The sequence below is a fragment of the Equus quagga genome, chromosome 21 (assembly GCF_021613505.1).
Source record: "Equus quagga isolate Etosha38 chromosome 21, UCLA_HA_Equagga_1.0, whole genome shotgun sequence".
NCBI classification, from domain to species: Eukaryota; Metazoa; Chordata; class Mammalia; order Perissodactyla; family Equidae; genus Equus; species Equus quagga.
The window spans coordinates 35,523,365-35,545,428 of record NC_060287.1 but is presented as its reverse complement, the minus strand read 5'-3'; the positions used below and the strand labels follow the sequence as shown (position 1 = coordinate 35,545,428).

The window sequence follows — 22,064 nt, the reverse complement described above, 5'->3', positions numbered from 1 at the left end:
AGAGCTTCTGCTGCCTGCATGGGGACACGACCCATGGGCAGTCAGAGTTGCTGGGGCATGGGGAGCTGCTGCTGCCGCCACTGGCATGGGGACAGGACCCATGGGCAGGCAGAGCTGCTGCCAGCATGTTGCTGCTGCCGCTTCTGCTGCAAAGTTGGGTGGAGAGTAAGGCTAAATTTAAGGCATAGGTATGTGAGTTATCTCTTTACAAGACAAAGAATATGTAAAAAAGTTAAAATGGTGTCAGTGCCCGTAGGGTCCGGCCATTGGGTGGTCCCACAAATTTTAGATAAGAATCAAACCGGATTGAGTAAATGGCAGAAGTCACCACTTGAATTTTATCCTCAGCTAAAGACAAAGGAGGATTTGGTGGAGGGGGGTGGGGGTGGGGGGGGGTGGGGTCAGTTACATGAGGTTGCCAGAAAGTAACCAACTTAAGTTCTTGCCTCTGGCATTAAGAGTTTCTAGAGATAAGGCTATCCCCCTTCTTCCTGGGACAGACAGGGAGGCATCTTTACAGATAGAGGTTTCCCTTAGAAATGTAAATGTTTCCCAACAAAGGGGCAAGCAAATTCCACTCCTCGGAGCCTGCTTCTCATCTGTAGTTTTAAATTAAGAAGGCTAAAAATCCTCGTCACTAGGACTAAGGACTAGAATCCACCCCATTCCTTCCACCATATCCCACTGCAGGCGTCTGGTTGATGGTAAGATACGTGAGTCATTCTTCTTGAAAGTACCTTAGAAGGAGATGCTGTGAGTGTTAGTTCTAGTGTTTTTTATCCCCAAATTCCAAGCAGTTCATCTTTTTCCTTCCTTATGTCTAATCTGTATCTTTCTAGCTTATGAAAACAACAGTTTCTGTTTCTTTTCATTGTAATTCTACATTATGCCTTAAGGATTTTTTTTCTTCCTCAAATGTTTTAATTGCATTTTCTCCCATGGACTTAATTTTAAGCAATTTTTGAAAAAAAAAATTATTTTTCTTTACTTTCTATTTATGTTGTCATATTTATGGCTCTACAGTCCTCACAATCTGGTCATCCAAATATCTTGTTTAACCACCATTGTAGAAGAGTTAGCTACTCTTACTCCTGATTTATTCCAGAGTTACGCTATTTTTATGTCAACCATGCTACTCTGTTGGCTGGTAGTCAGCTTATGAGCCCTGTGCTTTAGGCCTCACCTACTGGGAACTCTTTGGCCAGAGTGTGTAGTGTGCATACGTGCTTGGGCATTTATCCATGTATGCACACATGTGTGTTCATTTATATTTGCCATGCTTTCATGTTTTTCTGAGTTGAGTCTTTGGGGTTCCTTGACTTCTAATTCTGGTATTAGCACTGAATTCTTCCTCATTTTAGTTCTATTTCACATATATTTGAGCTTGTGAATAGGCATAATCCCATTTATTTAGAATAAATTAAAATATTAAAAATAAAGACAAAATTTCAGTTCTGGACACTGCCTGAAATTAGGACAGCTAAAGGGGTAAAAACAAACAAACAAACAAATAGACAGATATATTTTTAGGGAATGAGCAGCAATCTTACAATTAAACTTTCAAACTATTTTTTCCCTGCTTCTAGCATCCCTTTCCATTCTGCAGAATAGGAAGAAACTGTTAATCATGTACAGAGAGGTCTTGTTAAAAGAGAACCCAGCACACATATTAATTGTCTTCAGGTCACAACCCAAAATGAATAGAAGCAACATGGATGGATGGATGGAGTATGCAGAGGCAATGTTACAAACAGACTTGCTTTCCTTATTAATAGTAGATCAATTTTTCACTCTACGCAAAGCAAACTTGTGGTTGTTTCTCCAGGAAGCAGTCTCAGAGAGGGCGTTTAGTGTGCAAGGTGTTTATCAGGGAGTGCTTTAACCATCAACATCTGTGGAAGGAGGGAGCGGGAGAAGCATTGGGCACAGGGAGAAGGTGAGCCATAATGCAGGTTGATAATGAAAGGCCCCACTTGACATCACCCCCAGAATCTGGGGCATGTGTCCTTTCTTGAAAAGGAATCTGGGCCACATGTCTCCAGGTACGTCAACGACTCCTGCCACTTACATAGATGTCAAACAGCTATAGATGTGTATCTTAAACACTTTTGCCTAAAAATTTTTTCCTTAAATTGCCCTCATTTTATATAGTGACATTAGCCCAACATTTCAAATAAGAAATGAAAATGATCACAGTGTATGACAAGTCGCATAATTGGACTAGACTTTTGTCATCAAAACAATTTTTAACTCAAAGAATCCTTTTAGTTCTTTGATTCCTGTGATTTCTTTAATTTATTCAGGTAATATCTGGGCAGCTACCGTTAGTGAGATCGAGTAATAATAGGTCACTGCCAAGAGATTGGGGTCTGTAAGAGGCCCTGTGGACAAATAATGATAGCACACAGCAGGAGGCAGCAAATGTCTTGAGAAAAAACAGCAGGATGAGAAACAGAAAATATCTCAATAGGCTGTGGGTAGATGAATAACAAAAACACTGGTTTTACAACAACACCGTCAAAGAAATATGCATGAGATGTTTTAGAAAGAGAGAAGGTGGGCAGCTGGCCAATTCTGGGGGTGAGGTAGAATAGAAAGTCTGGAGTCAAAAAAAATGGTTTCCAAGAGAAACTAAGTTGAGTCTCAAAGGGATCTGGAACCTGAAAAATTCTCCCAAACAGGTAACAACTGAGTTGAGTTTTCACACTGTTAGATGGTAGGGGTGAGAATGGAGCCAGAGTAAGGCATGGGGACAGAAACAGGGCCAAGGTTCAGTCCTTCAGAGTCAGAGTCAATATGGCTGAAACAAAGAATACTCAATGTAGGCAAATAGTATGACTTGGCCTACAGATAGGTATCAGATCTTGTAGCCTTTGGTACTTCCTGCTTGATCCTAAAGGCAGGGAAGTGATTGAAGCAAAGAGACATACTCACACTGGTGTTTCAAGAAAATTAATCTGGTGGAGGTGTGTAAGATGGATTGTATTGCAGAAAGAGTAAAAAGAAACTAGGAAGATCGGTTCAAACACAACTGAAGAAGTTTTAGTAAAAGTTGATGGTAATGTGTTTGGGGAAAAAAAGGAGCCAGACGCAAGAGATATTGAAAAGTGGAGTAGATGAGACACAGCAGCCCCCGGAAAGTGATTGAAGATAACGAGGGATGTTCCCCTAGGAACACTTTTATTATGCTAGGCTTCTGGCTGTTGGGAGATTTTGCCAGCACTAGTAGGAATAGAGAATTGAAGATGAAGGTTAGATTAAGGGAAACGTGAGACACTTGGTTTGAGATGCGAGGTACTTCTGGGACCTGGAGATGAAGATATTAGCAGACAGCTGAACAAGCAGGCACGAAGCTTGGGAAGGAGTTTTTGGTTGAAAATGTGGATTAGGGAATCAAGGGCATTGAACTGACAACTGCAACAGAACGGGTAGATGAGATCATCAGGGAAATAGAGGAAGGAAGCAAGGCCAGGCCAGGGCATCGAGGTATTAATAATGTTTCCATTAGTATGTGATTAGTAAGGAGTGCACAGTCTCCACTTGAGTTGCTGAACTACTTATTTAAGGTTTTTAATCTCAATCTTACTTGGTATGAATTTTTCAAATGAGGGAGGCACCCATGCTCATTATCCCTTCGCCATGGATCTATGAATTCTTACAAACTCTTATAAAACACTTGTCTGTGTTTTATAAATACCCATAAGAAAGCAGAGATGGTGACAACATTTATTATTCCTGAGAATATAATAATTCCTGCTGATCCACTTAATTAACTTAGACATAATTTCAAATCATATCTACCACATAAATATTGTGTAATTCACTTCTAATAATTGAAAAAAACCTAACACCTCCAATTGGCTATATTGGACTCTTTACTGACTAAAATAAGGGTAATAATTCTACATAGAAAAAATAGCATGCATTGAGAAACAACACCAGAAAAGGAAATAGTTCCAAACCACTGTAAGAATTACAATGCGATCTGAGAAAAGATGTCTTGTATCACAGCAGTATCTACAGCAGATGATATTCTAACGGTAGTAGGTCAAGCGCGCAGGGTCTGCAGGTGTTGACGCTCACCTTGAGTGAGAACTGTGAAATTTGTGAAATCTCTTTGATTTTGCTTTTTTGTTTGTTTTTAATTGTAGACAGTCCTTCAAGTCATGACAGATTCCTTGAACCTGGGACTTTCTGAAACTAGGGTTAATATGGGTGATTTGGTCCCACTGTTTTTTTCTGCCATGAAGAAAAATCTTTCTTTATAATTTAGAATGTGGCCAGAGCTGAGTAGCCTCTGAACCTCTGGTTTACTGTCTTTGCTTATAACACCTGTCTTAAAAGAATGCTAAGCCAAATGGATTCTTCTTGCTTGAGCAAGCCTTAAATTCACAGCTAAATGCACCCAAACCTCCCACTTACCTCAGCCACAGAAATTTAAATGTGGCATTTTCAATCTATAGCTAAAGAAAAATAAATACTTTTAACATGTTTAATTTTTTATGTTTTGCATGGTTTGGGCTGTTGCAAATATGCCCAAGATATAACTCCCCAAGGAAATCTTAGAGACGGACCCAAAAGTTGTCCCCACCACACCACAGGGACAATGACTTACTCCTTCCCTGTCCTTCCCACCCAGCAGCAGGCCAGGGTCCACCCAGATGGCTCACTCTTGCCTTTTATTCCTAGATTGATGTTTGGCTGTCAGTTAATATGAGATCATATTGAAGCCCGCGGGGAGCTTACAGTGAGAGACCGAGAATGGCTTCCAGAGGAGCCCCCGTTTACGTGGGCATGCTTAAGCCTCTGGTTTCTTCAGCACTTGTGGGCTTCAAGGATGCCCTTCTTATCCCCTGCCTCATGCCCTGCTGAGTCTCAGCCTCATGCTCTTGCTCTTCCAGCAGGCACAGGCCCCAGCAGCCTAATTCATGGTGAGCCAGGAGCAGCTCTGGCTGCTGCTGGCCTGAAAGTTGCCCGGCTCAAGAGAACAAGCTCACACAGCAGCTCAGTTAGCACAGATGGTTATATCTGAAAAAGCGAAGTCTTGACTTTAGCTCCCCAACTTGCCCCACCAGTAGGGGGAGAGATGGCTCCATGGAACCACTAGTCCAATTCGTGGGCCCCTACCCTCATTGGGCTATGAAATGGAGCCTCGTCTTTGCCCCTATCATTTCATCATTATTATGTCCTGAATGTAACGCCCTTTCTACTCATAGCTTCAGGATTGTCTAATGATCAGAGTGTAAACACATGTTCATCACCTTTAAAAGGTATTTTCAAAAACTAATATGCAATTAAGATGCACAAGGCACTATTTATTCCACTCGTTGTGGGAAATAAAAAATAAAAACTCCTTACATCTCCTGCCTCCTGGGTCACTCTACTTATGGAAATAGACGTGAATATAGATGACAATACAAATGTGAGTCATACTGTGATACGTTCCATTATAGAATCTTGAGTGGGTGGAAGAATTTAATAGTGCTGTGTGCACAGAGTGGAGACCTATATCACACAGGGTCAGTAATCTACAATTTTGGTATCTAAAGCATGTTGCAACGTAGCAGAATTGGACAAATAACCAGTCTTATGGGTGGAGAGACCATTGAGTGATGTGCTTGACTCACAAGTTGCACATGCTCACCAGCCTCATGGCTTTAGAGCCACAGCTTGTGTCTCCGTGGACAGCACAGAGCTATTAGCCTGGGCAGGTCCTGGGCATGTCCAGCGTGCATGTGAGTGCCTGAGATGGGTAGGTATCTGGGACTGAATTCTCAGAGATGGGCCGTAGGATTGCATTTCTGTAACGAGCAGGATTAGCAGATGCAATTTTTGGACACTTTGAAGCAGGTAAGATGTTACAAACAAGAAAACTTTCCTAAAGGGTGAGAAGAAAGAGCTTGTTAGACAGAATGGCGACAAGGAGCTGAAAAGATGAAAATATCCATTGCTGTAACTCATACGACTTTGGCTTGAGGAAGGGTCTTTGAGGAGTCTGAGACCAAGAGCTGTCGACCTGAGAATTGTATGGAGGCTCACGGGGTTAAATGACCACTAGAAAAGAGATGACAAATTGTGCAACTGATGAAATTGTATATGGCAATGCAAACAAACCTCAGTATGTCTCAACGTTCATGTAATGTATTTGATTTTTACCAGCGAATTATGAAATTTGGGACAAATAAAAAGTTAGGAAGAGGGAAGACAGAGCTAATTGAGCAGCCTCAGCGTGGCACCTTGGCTCTATGCCTAAGCCCTTCCTCAACCCTCTCACGATTTGTGTTTCATTGTCACCATTTTGCTCATGGAGAAACAGAACCAGAATTAAAGAAGCTGGAATCCAGAAGACACCAGCTAGTCACCCAAGATTGACTGACACCTCGCTCACGTTTCTTTCAACATGCCGTACTCCTCTTGGGGGAGAAAATAAAAAATCTTTTTTCCCCTATGAAGAAGAATATACAATTAATTTTTGAGGGAGAAGACACAGAGCTATATTAGCCTGACAACATTCTTGTTAAGGATTTAGAAAGAATAAGAGTCTAAATTAACGTTTGGCAGCATTCAATGGCTCTGAACTGACTCAGAGAAAGGAACTCCCACCCTTGTGGAGAATGAAATAAACAAACCTGGTAATAAGTTACATTTAGCAGATATTTACATACTTTGCGTAGAAAGGTTATATCAAAACCTATTGCAGGTCACATTCAGAACTTCTGCTCCTGTAATGTTACAAGCTGTCACTGTCAACAAGATTCAGAGAATTTACCCTAAAATGTGATATAATGAGCCACATGAAATAAGCAGTCTGTCTCAAACAGGTGATTTGGTTTTACCAAAAACTATTACAAGAGTTTTTGAATCACTTGGTTTACTTTTTGCCTCCAATTTATACCTTATGTATATAAAATATACGATTTTGCACCTTTTAGAAAATTTCTAAGCATTTTATACAGCAGACTTAGGCTTCGTGACCGAAGCAAGGGAGGCAGCGTATGTGGTGAGAAGTAATATGCTTGGCAAATAGATCCGATGATTAAGTTTGCATAAAAAAGGTGCATTCTGATGTAATGTGCAAGCAAAACAACAAATAACGAACCTGATTTTTGATACTATTCTGGGAAAATGACTTTTCCCTCTAATTAAATCCTTCCTCTTATCATGAAAATTTTTATTTTAACTATTTTGGATAGTTTTTACTTTGTAAATATGTTTTAAAATATTTTAGAGATATCTTTTTTTACATTTAGTATGTAAACTATAACTCATGATTCAGTCTTATTTATGGACTATGATTTTTTATTAATTACAAAAAAGCTGGCTATTAAGGACAGCGTGCCCCAGCACAGAAGGTGCGCCACCTGCTGTGAGCGTTGCCTTCTTCTGTCTATTCTTTACAGTTTGCCATCAGTATCTTGCCCTCTTGGCTTTCCAACTGTGGCTTCTTACTGAGCCCTCATCAGCGTACCTGAATTCTCAGCATCTGGTTTAGCCTAAGAAAGGAGATAACTAAGAGTGCTGTGACACTGAAAAGATGACATTCCAAGCAAGGGATTTTCCTTTGAGTGACGTGTGTGAGCATGAGTGCATCAGTTTTCTGACGTTTGTTTCCCCTGCATTAGACGCAACAGTCTTCACTTTCAGCAGTGTTGACATACGCTAAACTTTCTGAAATTTACTTCTGTAACTATACTTGTATTCCTTAGAATTCAACAAACAAATGAATTATAGATATTTTGGAATTATAGAAAGTACAGGTTTTGCTTCCATTTTCTTTTCCAGCTCTGATTTCTCTGTAGTTACTTCTTTCCTCTGTTCTTGAAAAACAGTATGCACACGCCCTTTCTCTTGCCTACAACTTTCTCCTGCTGTAAGAAGACATTCTTACTTTGAATAATTAGTGACAGCCTACACCTTATGTTGTTTTCTTGTTAAATTGATTGGTCAAAAATATGCTATGTCTTACCTTTCTTTCTTGATCTGGGAAATGGAAAGTAAGTCCTTATATATTTCTTCTCCCTATTATAAGCGATAAGAGAAATTGAGTCCTTTCCCTTAACCAATAATCTTGCAATTTAACTGTTTTGATTTTTCCTCATTGTAAAGGCTTATGAAATAGAACCAATGCTAAGAAACTGATTCAGTTGCCTGCGAACGTTTGTGAGCCCTGTGCTGACACACTCGCTCCTTGCAGTGGCACTCTTGGTCCTACCAATAGGGAAACTGAGGCACAGAGCGGGGTTGATAATGTTAGTAGCACAGCTGAACTTAAACCCACACGGCCTGGCTCCAAAGTTCTTATCTTAGAAAAACCATGTGCAATATATATAATGAGCACCAAGCCAAGTGGGTGCCTAGATTTGTCTGAGTAGACTGACAACCAAGTTTCTGTGTGTAAGAAGCTAAAGAAGAGGAAATGTATGTATTTTTATTTTTAAAAAGTCAGATTATTAAGTGTTAGTAATATTTACATATATAATAAACACTTATGTCATTTGGGGTAAGATTTAGAGAAATGCAAGCAACTTGGCTAAAAGTTGGCACTCTCCCCACCCAGTGTCAACTATGAATAATCACAGTTGAATCCAATTTTTAAAGCAAACTAATCCAGCTTTTCTTTCTACCAGCACCAGGTAGAACTTCACCCTGAGATCTTTTCTTAGCGTCAGATCAACTCAGTGCAGACCCAAAGCTCCAACTTTACACTGAGAAGCCACAGCAGTTTTGACATTGAATGCACTTGGTACCTTCAGCTATTTTTCTTTGTTTGTTTGTTTCTCTGGTTAAGACCTAACTTGAGCCATCTGCTTACTCATTCTTCTAACTCCAGCTGTATTTGCAGTTCTGAGTTCTAACTCCCAACCACTCTGGGAAGCTTATAGTAGTAATAATAATAATGTTAAATAGCAGAATAGCCATGGCTACACTCTCTTGATATCCACTGCATATGACTATACATGAAAGCTCCATTGGGCAGAGACTGGTGTATTATGGTCACTGTGGTATGCCCAACACACAGTGTTGTCAATCACAGGTGCTCAATACACACTTCTTGAGTGAATGAATGAATGAGTGGTTTCCATTCAGACTTTTCTCAGCTGGATCTCTTATATCTCTCCCAAGCTGAACCTGAAATGAACCTATAGTTGATTTAATAAACAAAGTGAGTAGACATTCTGCTATTTGCTAACTTCATTCTGTAAAATTTCCTAGTATAATGTCTGGTTTATATTAGGTCATTGAGTGCTTAATAATCTTAGTTTGCAATCTTGCTTATTTCCAAGCCCCTGAATAAAATAAATAAGGTCTGAGCCCTCACTCTGCAATGAACTAGTTTTATGACCAAGGACAAAGTAACATCTTGAGTCTCAGTTTCCTCATCTACAAGGTGAGGCTATGAATAACCACCCCATAGGCTGATAGGAAGAGCATGTTGATAACTTGCCTATGACTCTATGATTAATAAGTAACAGGTAGATTTCAAACTTGGCTCTCTGGCTCCATGTTAAGCATCTTATGATGCTGTTACCCTGTGAGGCCATCTAGGAAGGAGCTGAGAAAGAGTGGTCTTGGGGCAAGAAAGATAAATAAGAGTTTTTCATGGAAATTAAATCTAGAAAGAGCTTTCCAGACTGAGCTTGGCCCTTTCGGCAGCTGGCCAAGCTGAAGGTTATAACCTTGTCCTCATTAGCAACACATCTCAACACTCAGAAAACTGGCCATGGACCAGTTCATAATTTAAGGTTATGTATGCAGAATGTGTAAAATTGAGGGGTATGGAGTAAAGATGTGGCTATCTTAACATAAAATAAATCTTTTTAATTAACATTTGCTATTAGTTGGATGTAAAAAAAACGTTTAACATAATAAAAATGTAGTCTCTGCTTCTTCAACAGGCTTAAAGTGTGTCTATTAATAAAGCATGAAACAGATTGAAGGGAGAACAGAAATTGTAGTGCTAAAATTAGTGACGCAGGAAAGAAATGTCCTCTTGTACACATCATGGTTAAAAGCTTCTAAGGGAAAACCAAACCCAAACCCTCTTTCACAGTATTTACACTGAAGAGCATAGCGTCTGAAATATTTTATTTCAAAAATAGTTATTGAATCTTTTAAATGTTTATCAAAATAAGTTAGATTAAGCATGTATGCTAAAGTACATCAAGCCATGCTTTTCATTTAGAACGATGAGAAAATTCAAATAACAGGAGCACAATTTCAAATCTTCTACTGGCTCATATACTGATATGCTACAGCGATGATTGCATGACTCCTTCAATGTCATGCAAATGGGTTAAAGGAAAAGACAATGTAGTATATTGACGCAGTTCCTTATCATCTTTTCTCTGTTACTTTTCTTTTCTTTTCTTGCAGTTCCACCTTTTATCCAACCTTTTGAGTTTCCAAGATTCTCCATTGGACAGCGGGTCTTCATCCCATGTGTTGTGGTCTCAGGGGACTTACCCATCACCATCACCTGGCAGAAGGATGGCCGGCCAATCCCAGCGAGCCTCGGGGTGACCATTGACAACATTGACTTCACAAGCTCCTTGAGGATTTCTAATCTATCCCTGATGCACAATGGGAATTACACCTGCATAGCCCGGAATGAGGCAGCAGCTGTGGAGCACCAAAGCCAGCTAATTGTGAGAGGTAGGGAGAGAGACATGGGATGCGTGACATTGAGCAATCAAATTCAACAGCGCTCACAGATGGCGTCGGCTTGAAATATTATGAAAATAGCTAGAGTTCATGGAATTCACTGTTATTCCGTTAAAAAAAACACAACTCTAGAAACCAACTATGAACTTCCCTAAACTGCAAACCAAGGTTTTATTTACCTAAAATTTGAAGTTTCAAAAAATCAGCAGTGAAGAAATGTGTGAATGAGGAGGTGAGAGCCATAGGACTTAATTCGTGATATAGGGCTTTCCTGCATTAACCCAATGGTTTTTTGAGGACCAAAGTCCATTTGCTCTTGCTGTATTGTATCTATTTTATATAGCACTTTTTATAGTATTAGCATTTAGGTTGATGGTTTTAAAAGGTAATATTTGTCAAAGCCGTATGTCACAGTTCTTCTAAAGAGTGGAAAATAGCTTTTTGTATTTTTTGTTTTAGTTTTAGAAATGTGGTTTTCTTTGTTCCTCTCTTCTGTTTAGCATTAAATCTCTCATCATTTGGAGAAGTTGCTGCAGCATTTATTAAATTAAGCAAACCTTGGTAATGTTAATGAAAGAAGTTTTAAATAGGGTCGTTTAACTTGTAGAAAACATTGGCAAGAGTCTCAGTACTCCTAAAATGTAAGCGTTGGTCTTGTTTCAAATCTCTATTCAGGTCACCAAATTCCCATTGAGGATCATACTCCTCATCTGCAAAAAGAGCAGCTAGTGTTCTCGAAAGTCTGCTGAGCGTAGATCTTCTGTGCTTTTATGATTCCCCAAGAGCTATATGAGTTAATCTACATTATGATATTCACCCACATTGCAAAAGTGGCAGTGTGAAATTAAAGATTTATATTAATGTTGATTATTTGCAGTTTAAAATTCCCCAACATTGGGTTCTCAGTGTAATCATTGGGAGGTGAAGATTTCCATTATCTTCAGGATAGTCAACAGATCTGAGTAGACTTTTTTTTTTTTTGATGAAGAAGACTGGCCCTGAGCTAACATCCATTGCCAATCTTTCTGTTTTTGCTTGAGGAAGATTGTCCCTGAGTTAACATCTATGCCAATCTTCCTTTATTTTGTATGTGGGATGCCACCACAGCATGGCCTGATGAGCAGTGTGCAGGTCTACACCAGGGATCCGAACCCCCAAACCCAGGGCCGCCCAAGTGGAGCATGTGAATTTAACCACTATGCCACTGGGCCAGCCCCAGAGCAAACTCTTTCTTAAGCAATAGAATCCCATGTCCTTCTTTAGTCCTTACATCTTGTCCTCATGACACCTCTCCTTCGTTTCTGGCTGAAAAGTAATGCACTTTCTATCTATTTGCAACAACAAAAAAAGTGAAGCATACTTAGAATTCAATACTTTATATCTGTGAAGTAGATTTTCCCTGAGAGAACAAGTAAGAAAATATATCTTCGGTTAGATACAAACTAGAGATACAAATGATATTTTTCTTTCTGCTTTGTGCTCTGAGTATCAGCATTGGGATATATGAATTTTTTCTCATTTTTTGAAGATAAATCAAAATGAGAGCCAACCTAGTATGTGTTTCCCATGCATTTTCTTATAAGAGGAATTGGCTCTGACTATCACTGGTGAAGGGCAAAGCAGTGCATCAGCCTGTCCCCTAGGTAATCCACTCTGAAGGATCCAGGTCAGAGAACAGAAATGTTAGATAAAAATGTACACAAGCATTCTGTGTATCACTTGCCTTTTCAGGAAAGGCAACTGGACTTTTCTGACCAAACCAAAGGTCAGGTGAACTGAGATCGAGCCTAGCCATTTGGGATAATGTAGTTGATCGCAATCTGATTAATGGCTCCATGTGGTGGTTCTTCAAATATGTTCAATGAGCTTCTGTGAAATTAACATTAAATCACCAGTTAGATGATATAATGCTGAGGAAGGAACTGTGTCTCACAAGCAGGTCAGTGGCTGGAGACATAGGCAAGGACAAGATAATGTGGGTTAGAGTATGTGACCCATGGCTTACACTGGCAGTGGACCAATGATCGCCCTAACGTCATGCTCAATTGGGTGACCTTGGCATTAATGAAGCCACTTGGAGGGAAAGTACTGGACTTAATGACAAAACATACCTGCCATTTGGTTCCTATTATTGGCTCTGTGCCACTGAGGGGAAAGCTGCCAACACAATGATTTCCTATCTGTGATTTCAAAGGAGGTCAATTTTCTCACACTTGTTTATACCTTATGATGGGTCTGTTGTTTCCGGCTTTTAATGATGAGCTGCCATATAGCAAAATAAACACACTATTTAAAAGGTCTCTAGCTGACCTCTATTTGGCAGGAAAAACAAAAATTACAAAAGGCCACTATCTTGTTGCCATGTTTACTGATCCAATTTTTGATGCCATATTCATGTTACTACTTTACTACATTCATCCATTCATTCTTCCAACAAATATTTATTAAGCACCTATTTTATAATATGTTCTGAGTGCTTGGGGTACAGTGGTGGTCAATACAGAGATACCAAGTCCATGCTCCATAAAACTTAGATTCCAGTGGAGGAGAGAGACAATGAACAAACAGACACATAATGTCACATATCTATATGCGGTATGAAAAATAAGGCTTAGTAAGAGGATTGAGAGTGATAGGGATGGGAATGATATTTTAGGTAGGACGGACATGGTAAGCTTCTCTGAGGAGTTTTTTGAGCAGAGACTTGACGAAAGTGAGGGGGTAACTCACAGGAGTGAGTTCCAAGCAGAGAGACCAACAGGTACAAAGACCCTGAGTCAGAAGTGAGTTTTGCATGTTTGAAGGACAGCAAGAGAACAATGGGCTCACTGTTCACTAAGGGACAAGGGAAAGGTTTGAAGGCAGGGGCCAGGTCATCTATTCTGAGTGTGAGGGAAGCCATTGGATTTTAGTTTCCAGTGTCATAAATTAAATCTTAGCTAGATTTTGATCGATTACTGTCTTAACTAAATGCCATCCAGTAGAGAATGGCAATATTTATCTACACAGTTGTCCCCCTCCCAGCACCACCAGATAGCCCCCAGTTTTACCTTCAATAAAACTGAATTCCTGTCCCTGTTGACAGCTAGGGAAACCTACATCCATTCTTTGGAAATATATAGCTACACAGAGGCCATGAATTCCAAATAAAAAACACTGGACTCCATCTAAGATTGAAAAATACCTGACCTGTTATAAACATACCATTCCTCCCTTAAAAACAGCAAAAATAATTCTTCCCTTTAATAAATAGACTGAGCCAAAGATCACTGTATGTTAAACAACCCTCATTTTAGGCATCATTAACAGGAAACTCTCTCAAAGAAATCTCTTTGAGTCTTCAGATGCTGTCACACTACATAGGTTCCATGATAGGATTGGGGTATTTTAGAACATATATATCTCAAATTACACTTTGACAGGGGAGAGGTCAAGGGATAATGTGCATGTAATTATGATTCAGACAAATGTATGGCAGTAATGGTCTACATTGCCTTTTGGGGACGTGACATCATTATTTGGTTCGACATATTCCTTCCATCTCTTTAATCACCCTCCTGCCCACTGGAAAAGTATCTCTATTGGAAAGCCAACTAGATTGGCAAATATGCTCACTAAAACATACCAAATAAAGTGTTATGCAAATAAAAAGGAAACCAAAATATAATTTAGAAAAAACAAACCAGCAATTTTGGAGAATTATAACCCAGACAATATAGAGTATTCAGTCTTTAGGTCCTATCATGAGTTTTGGCCCAAATTGCAGTAATCCCAATGGCTCTGCATCCTTCTACCTCCAGTTCTGTATCTCCGTGGCCAGCATCCTCCTATAGTGTCCTCTGATTTCTTCCCTCAGATGCTGCTTCTTGGTTTATCCTACTCAAAGACCTTGGACATTGGCATCACTCTGATCTGAGTTGTTAACTTGGCCATGCTACTTTGGACAAAGTCTATTTCCCGATTCTTTAAAACTGGGATAATAATATCCATTTATTCATTTGTCCATTCAACATATATTTTCAGAGTGCTTTCTGTGTTACAGTACTGTGTACGTGCTTGGGGTACAATGATCTGCAAGGGAAGAATGGTTCTTGTTCTCACAGGATGTACAGCCAGATGTGGAAGACGGGCAGTTAAACCAGTGATACCAAACAAGTGTGGTAAAGGCTATGACAGGGTAACACTGGGTTTTGTGGAGGCACTTAATCTCATCCGCAGCATCAGAAAAGCTGTCCCAGACTAAGTGGGATTTGAGCTGAGATGTAAATAATAATAATTTATAATTCAGTAAAGAAAGAAATGCATAAGCATGTGTGAAGATTGAGTACCAAGAGTGATTGTGGGGACTGGAGAATAGATAGGATTTTAGAATGGCTGGAGCAAAGACTGCAAGAGGGGAATCTCAAGAGGTAAAGCTGGAGACCTAGGACCCATATCAGTCAACCTAGGACCCAATCATAAAGAGTTTTCAAACTCTTGTGAGAGTCTGCACTGTATCAAGGGACAATGGGAAAGCACTGATGATTTTAATCAGAGAATTCACATCATAGAATTTATGTCTTAGAAGGATTCTTCAGGCCACTTTGTGGAGAATGGATTCAAGTGGGACAGTAGGTGGCAGGTATACTAGTTAGGGATATATTTCAGAAATCCAGATAAGAGCCATTGGCCTTGTCTCAGGTTAAGTCCTTCTGAAAGCAGAGTGTGAGGTATAAAATTGGCTGCAGATCACTTGTTTGAGATGTAATTCCTGGATCCCAGAGTGAAAGAGTGGGGGAAAATTAGATCAGAAAAAGATGGAAAAATCAATAAAAGTTCATTTAATGAGCTAGTTGCTGCTGTGGGCAACTGGGGCTCATTATTTCTGGGAACTCTCTGAGGAATCATGTAGAATAGTGGTTCTCACAGCATGGTCTCTGGACCAGCAGCCTCAACATCACCTGAGAGCTTATTAGAAAGGCAGAATCTTGGATCCCACCTCAGACCTACTGAGTCAGAATTTCTGGGGATGGATTCAGTAATTTGTATTTTAGTCAGTTCTTCAGGTGATTCTGATAGTCTCTAATGTTTGAGAAGCACAGGCATTGAACATGCCTCAGAATTGACCCATGGGATGGGAGGCTGGAGAGGCAGGGCATTTATCCCAACTCTGGTCCCTCATTGGTGGAAGACTGTCTCCCACATTTCGGGGTTGCACCCATGAAGGTGAATAAGCGTTTGTGACTTCAGAGGAGGCCCTGAGACAGCAAAGAGACACTCATGCTCTTGCTGTGGTATCCTGGCAAGGTGCGTGGAGCCATCCAAACTAGGGGTGCTGAAACCAGATAAATGGAGAACGTGTGACATTTCACCACACACTGTCTACCCATCATGAGTAGGGCATGGCAGTGAAAATGAAGAGAATTTGAGGATATGTGATCCGTTTCCAAGGAAGAATCATCAATACTTGATATAAGGAGATGAAAGAGGGGCATATGAAAGATAATTCTCGACTTTATGGGCCATTTCAATTTGTAATTACCTTATACCTAAAATATGTCAATGGTTGTTTCCCATGTAAACCTCTATGATCAGTTTTTAATAACATCCCTTTGGATTAGAACCAAATTGAGGGTAAGGGTCATGGATGAGTTATAATTAGACATTCTTCCAGGGGAAATGAGTTACCCTGCCCACTAGACAAGTATTCCCTGCTCTTAGCAAAACTTGAGCCAAATAGACATATAATGTAGATGATTGCATATTTACCTTTCACCCTGGGCAGAATAATTCTGACATGATGTCTTAAACTTTATAATCTATCCTTGAGGTTGATTGATTATTTTTACTAAAAAACTTGCTCTATAAACCCTCTAGCATTTTTCCTAGAAGTAATTTTCTCGCCATGAGACAGACATCCCTTATCACCTTATTTTAAATATATTTACATTATATTGAATACATTTGTCTCAGAATACCATCTAAATGAAGTAAAATTGCTTACCAGTTAAGCAATATTGAAGATATCCATTAGCTGTATAAATTATTTAATTTGCAAGTTGGGAACTGTGTGTGTTAACCATATGTTAAAGCTGGACATACATGCATTTACTAAATTAACGAACGCTCCCATAGCACTTGATATCTTCCAGGCACTGTTCAGATAACTTTCATAATCTTCATTCATTTTATCCCCATACCAGTCCTATAAAGTGAGTACTGTAATTATCCCCAATTAACAGATAAGGAAACCAAAACCAAGAGATATTTGATTACTTGCAAAAGATCATCTAACTGGGAGTAGCAGAGTGTGAGATCAAGGCCGAGTGTTTAGCCCTTGGCTCTCTACTCCTAGCCGTGATTCTCTGTTGTCTCTTCCAGAAACACAGCAGTGAGTTCCATCTTTAACTGATTCTTGTGTCTTGATATCGTTCCCTCCTCCTAGGCTGTTTTACAGGCAAAGTGATGTTCACTGTGACTCATATCGTTTCAATGTGCTTCTAAGCTCCTAGATAATCCAGACTCTAACCTTCTCCCCAGTCCATTTCATGTGGTGGCTGGAATCCCTGTCTATCTGTGGCACATAGGTCCACATTTATGCTCAAAATGAAGAATTCTGGAAATTGCTAAGCATACAAGATAGTCTTACCAGAAACTGTGGAGAGAAGTAAAAGAACACCTACATTCGCTAAGCATCTAAGATATGGTGGACATAATCCGTCTCCTCTCACATAATCCTATGACTGCCTCATTGAAAATCCATCCTATAATTAATCACTGATCTGCTGGAAAAGATTCCAGGATTCTAACATCTTCAGATGGTACCTTTCCTAGGGGAATCTGTATCTTCTCCTATCTGAGAGAGGACTTGAATACATTTAAAATCTCAGTGACTTAGCTCAAAGCATTTGCTCTCCCTTGGCAGGTATGTTTTAAGCAGAGCGCATGCATCTGTTTCAGATAGGGAGGGATTTTTTTCAGCACCTCACAAAAACTCACTAATAAGCAGTTACTTAATCTGCTTAAAATGTAATATTTTATACATATGCTTTAAATCCATCATGGTGTCTCATTTGAATTGGCCTCTATAGACCCCTTTTGGCCCAGAAATGTACTGACATCAGGAATAATGGTCTATGTGTCTTCCTCAAAGTTTTAAGAAAAGTTCAATACCATGTTGTATTCTTGATTGCTTTTAGGGAGTGCCTATTATTTCTCCCTTTATCTCCTCGCAGAGGAAGAATAGATATCAGATGCTTTAAATGGTTCACACCCGATGGATTCCTGGAGATCTTCCATAACACAAATCAAAAACAGAATGTCACATTCCCTGGGTTTCGTCAGACTCCCACACTTGAGAGTCCAGTGTTCCTCAATGCAAAGTAACTTCCATCTGCATACGCTTATTGATACGAATAAGAAAAATTGCCTACACTAAGAATGCCTCCCTAATCACAAACAATGTATTTTATTTTTTCATAGACGTAAAACATTCTTTGTATTTTAATGTCCATTAAAATTCTTGGATTTCTTAAAATCACACCTTTACTTAGTTGTGGTCTTGTCTGAATTACTGATGACGTTTCTCTTTTTTCAGTTCCTCCCAAGTTTGTGGTTCAACCACGGGATCAGGATGGGATTTATGGCAAGGCTGTCATCCTCAATTGCTCAGCTGAAGGTTATCCTGTGCCCACCATCGTGTGGAAGTTCTCTAAAGGTATGAAGTTACTTGATTTGTTTGTTATCTCCCAGAAGTACATTATATTCTAAAGGATTAGATGAGCATTTCTTCTAGAGATGTTTCTTGCAACTAGATATGTCCCCATATCTACCAAGTCAGTCCTTCTCTCACATATACCCCTACTAGGCCACCTATGTGTTTTTATTCAGACCATGAGAGTGTTTTTGCATAACGTGTCCTTGGAAAGACCATAGAGGGGAGGCAGGTTATTCCTGTAAGGTATTTCAGCACCTAGGAGAGTTCCGCCTTGCCTACCCTATGTTAGATAACCAGGCTCTCCTTGAAGACCACTGCAAACCCATACGCGTAGAGATACAAGTATAAATTGTCAGAATTACTCCTTGTTGGAAAATTATTTACTTAATATTCAGACATATGAGATTAAGTGGTTTTTGAAGGTCAAAGATGAAATTATTGATTTTTTTTAACCTGGATACATTAGATATAAAAATTACGTATCATCTCCTTCATAGGTTCTTTTTAAAAAACATTCAAAGTTTCAATCCTAATCATGTTTTTTCTTCAAAGGCAAAGCAGCATTTCTCAGTTTTAAGGTAACACCTTAAGCAATACATTAGAAGTGTGTAAACTGGAAATCAATGGGGGAACTATTCTAGACACTGTAAAAATAAATTACATTCATTTTATCATCTTTCTGGGAAAGATTCTTTAACTGTGCTTATGAAAGTATTGGAAATTCTCTTTCTTTTCTCATTCATGCATCTTGACTTGGTAATTTATTTATTAAACAGTTAATACTGGTGGGATAAATAAACAAATAAATAAACAAATCATTTTTTTTCTTGCAATCTAAGACCTAACAAATGTGGTATGTTGCGTTTCCTTATTATGAAAGTAACAACAATTGAAGGAAAACAAATAGCATGCTTGCCACAATCCTTTCTGGTGTATTTCCTTTGAAGAAGAAGAGGGAAGAAAGAGAGTGCTAGACACTGTTTGTTTGGGGAGAGAATCGATTAATTTTTTTTAAAAAAGTCCCTGAGGCCACTCCTTTGTTGTACATCATATACATTGTCCATGTGAAAAGTGCTTTATTCAAAAATAAAAGCCTGTTATTCAGAGTAACTGCCCATGTGATTTTTTATTTTAGATTATACCTGAAGCCCCATGTTACATTATATGGAAACAAACAGCATACATTTAATTTCGTTTATATAGGTGTGCATATATGGTATTATGAACATTTTCTGTGACACTTATCTTCTTCAAAATTATTTCTAATACTTGCCATTGTGTGGATGTTTTCTGTCTCTTGTTTAGGTTGTGTCCAGTTCCTCTCTACTATAGACACTGCAGCAATGAGTATCTTTGTATGTTAATTCAGTGTGCATATATGAGATTGTTTCTTGAGGCAAATTACTAGAAGTGAAATACCAGGACAACATTTAAGGCTCTGGGTCTGTACTGGCCCAGGGCCTGTTGGAAAATATTAGGGCAATTCACATACCAACCAGCAGTATGAGGCTGTGTGTGTCCTGCATCCTCACCAACCTTATAGTATCTTTTTTTTCTTAATATTTACAATGTGACGGGTGCAATGACTTCCTGCTTTCATTTGCATATTTAGATTACTATGACGTTAAAAATGTTTTATCTTATGTTTATTGACTATTTCTGTTTCCCCTTTGGGGAATTTCTTATTCTTGTTTCTTGTACGCTTATCTCTATGTCTTATTTATTTGTAAGTGTTTTTCACAGATTAAATAACCTTTTGTCTGTCACAGATGTTACAAACATTTTATTTCTTCCCATCTCTGATGTGCAAATTCAGTTACAGCCTTTTTATCTTTAAATTTAATATGCAATATAAAGTCATCAAAGAAAATATCAGAAACTGCAGCAAATTTTTAAAAAGCTAAATTTCTCCCAATTAACATCACTAAAAGATAACTGAAGGTAACTACTGTAAATGTTTTTTTCTAGCCTTTAAAACCTGTCCTCAGGAAAAAAATATGTATATCTATAGATAAACATGTAAGTTTGTGGTTTAAAAAAAATTTTGATCATGTGGTTCTTCCTGATTTATAATCTTCTTTACTCAGTTAACAGTATGATATGAGTGTCTTTCCATGTCAACAAATATGAGTGTTCAATATGACTTTTAAATGTCTGTGTAGAGTTTATATTAATACGTCAATAAGGACATCTAACTGTCTCTTTCCTTTGTTAAGATTGAGTTCAGTGACTCCACGCCACAAAGGTTCACTCTTTCTCATAAGAGGAGTGTGGACATAGATAGTTCAGGACCAGTTTGTCTTCTCCCCTATGTCATTAAGGACTCAAACTGCTTATATCTTACTGTTCTGCCACTGCCACTCTTAGCAAGCATGTCCCACCATCAAAAAATGGCCTCTGAGCTCCAGTGGCCACATCCACATTTCTGCAGAAGAGGAAAAGCAAAGTGCTGCCTTTCCCACGTGAGTTAGCTCCCTCTAAGGACCTCTCCGGAATGCGTCATGAGTCAATTCTGCTAACATCTCTCTGGCTCACTGGCCAGGTCACCCCTGGACATAGGGAGTCTGCAAGCTGTGTTGTAGCTAAGCACACGGCCAACATGAATACAACTTGTGCTATTTCACTAAGAGGGGAGGATGGACACTTGGCACCTAAGTGTGTCCAACTCTCTTGTTGGATAGTGTGTGTTTTTTCCAGTTTTTCACTGTTATAAAAATGTCACAATAACTTCCATCTCATTGATCTTTGTACATGTGTCCATTTTTTCCCTGGGGATAAATTTCTACAAGTAGAACTGATGGCTCAAAGAGTAAGCAATTTCTAGAGCTTTCAATATGCATTGGCCACTTGCCAGATTTTTATTCATTTCCTTGCCCCCCTGCTGTCTACAGTAGTGCCTGTTTCTTACAACCAAAATAATACCAGGTGTTATGCTTGTTTTTTAGTATTTTCCAATAGTAGTGGGAAATTGTATATTATTATTTTAATTATGCAAGTAATGAAGATTTTTCTTCAGGAAAACTTATTATTGCTTATGGAACATGTTCCCAGTAACCAAATATTCACGAAGAGCATAAGCTCCCTTTTATGTGATAAAAAGGATTCAGACAAAACAGACTCGGGTTGTTTCTCTGAGAGATGCAAACATTTAATCCTGGAACTGCAGAATTCCAGAGTAAATCTCAGTGGTTTAAGAGCAGCTATTGCAGAAATGAAACAATCTTTGCTGAAAAATAATGTTATTACATTTTTGACCTTGGGTCTGGGTAAAGGAAGTCTAAGGCATTCCATTCTGTCTCCTGAATTTTTTTCTTTTACATGAACAAATGAAGCTTCTTGTCTAAAAGAGATTAAAAAAAATCAGGACTTAATGCCATAGTGGGCCTCACCTGTGCTCCCAGAAATTCACAGCTAAGCAGATGTTTGTCATTTATAGTGAAGAGAATGGGTGTTAATCGCTGTCCTAGGGACCAGGGCCATCCCCTTGTTAGCTGCTGAGGGCCAAAGAGAGGCTACTAACATAAGAGATAGCCAGTGCACCAGCCCAGGGCCTGCCTGGGCATCCTTAGCTCTCTGCCTACCTATAGACAGGGCCACTTCTGACCTCCAGAGAAGCTTTGGTCATGGGAATGTCCAAGGACAAGAGTCAGAGCATGCCTGGGTGTGGTGGGTGGGAAAGGAATGGAGAGTAGTTTGCATTTAAAAC

At 39.2% G+C, this 22,064-nt stretch overlaps 1 protein-coding gene across 1 annotated transcript in view; it reads left to right on the top strand.

The window, feature by feature from the left end:
* Positions 1 to 22,064, top strand: part of LOC124231306 (Down syndrome cell adhesion molecule) — a 579,967-nt gene that overhangs the window by 329,987 nt on the left and 227,916 nt on the right. Inside the window, exons 9-10 of the mRNA XM_046648016.1 lie at positions 10,375 to 10,653; positions 18,239 to 18,358. Of these exons, the coding sequence (XP_046503972.1) occupies positions 10,375 to 10,653; positions 18,239 to 18,358 (399 nt within the window). The remainder of the gene's footprint in view (positions 1 to 10,374; positions 10,654 to 18,238; positions 18,359 to 22,064) is intronic.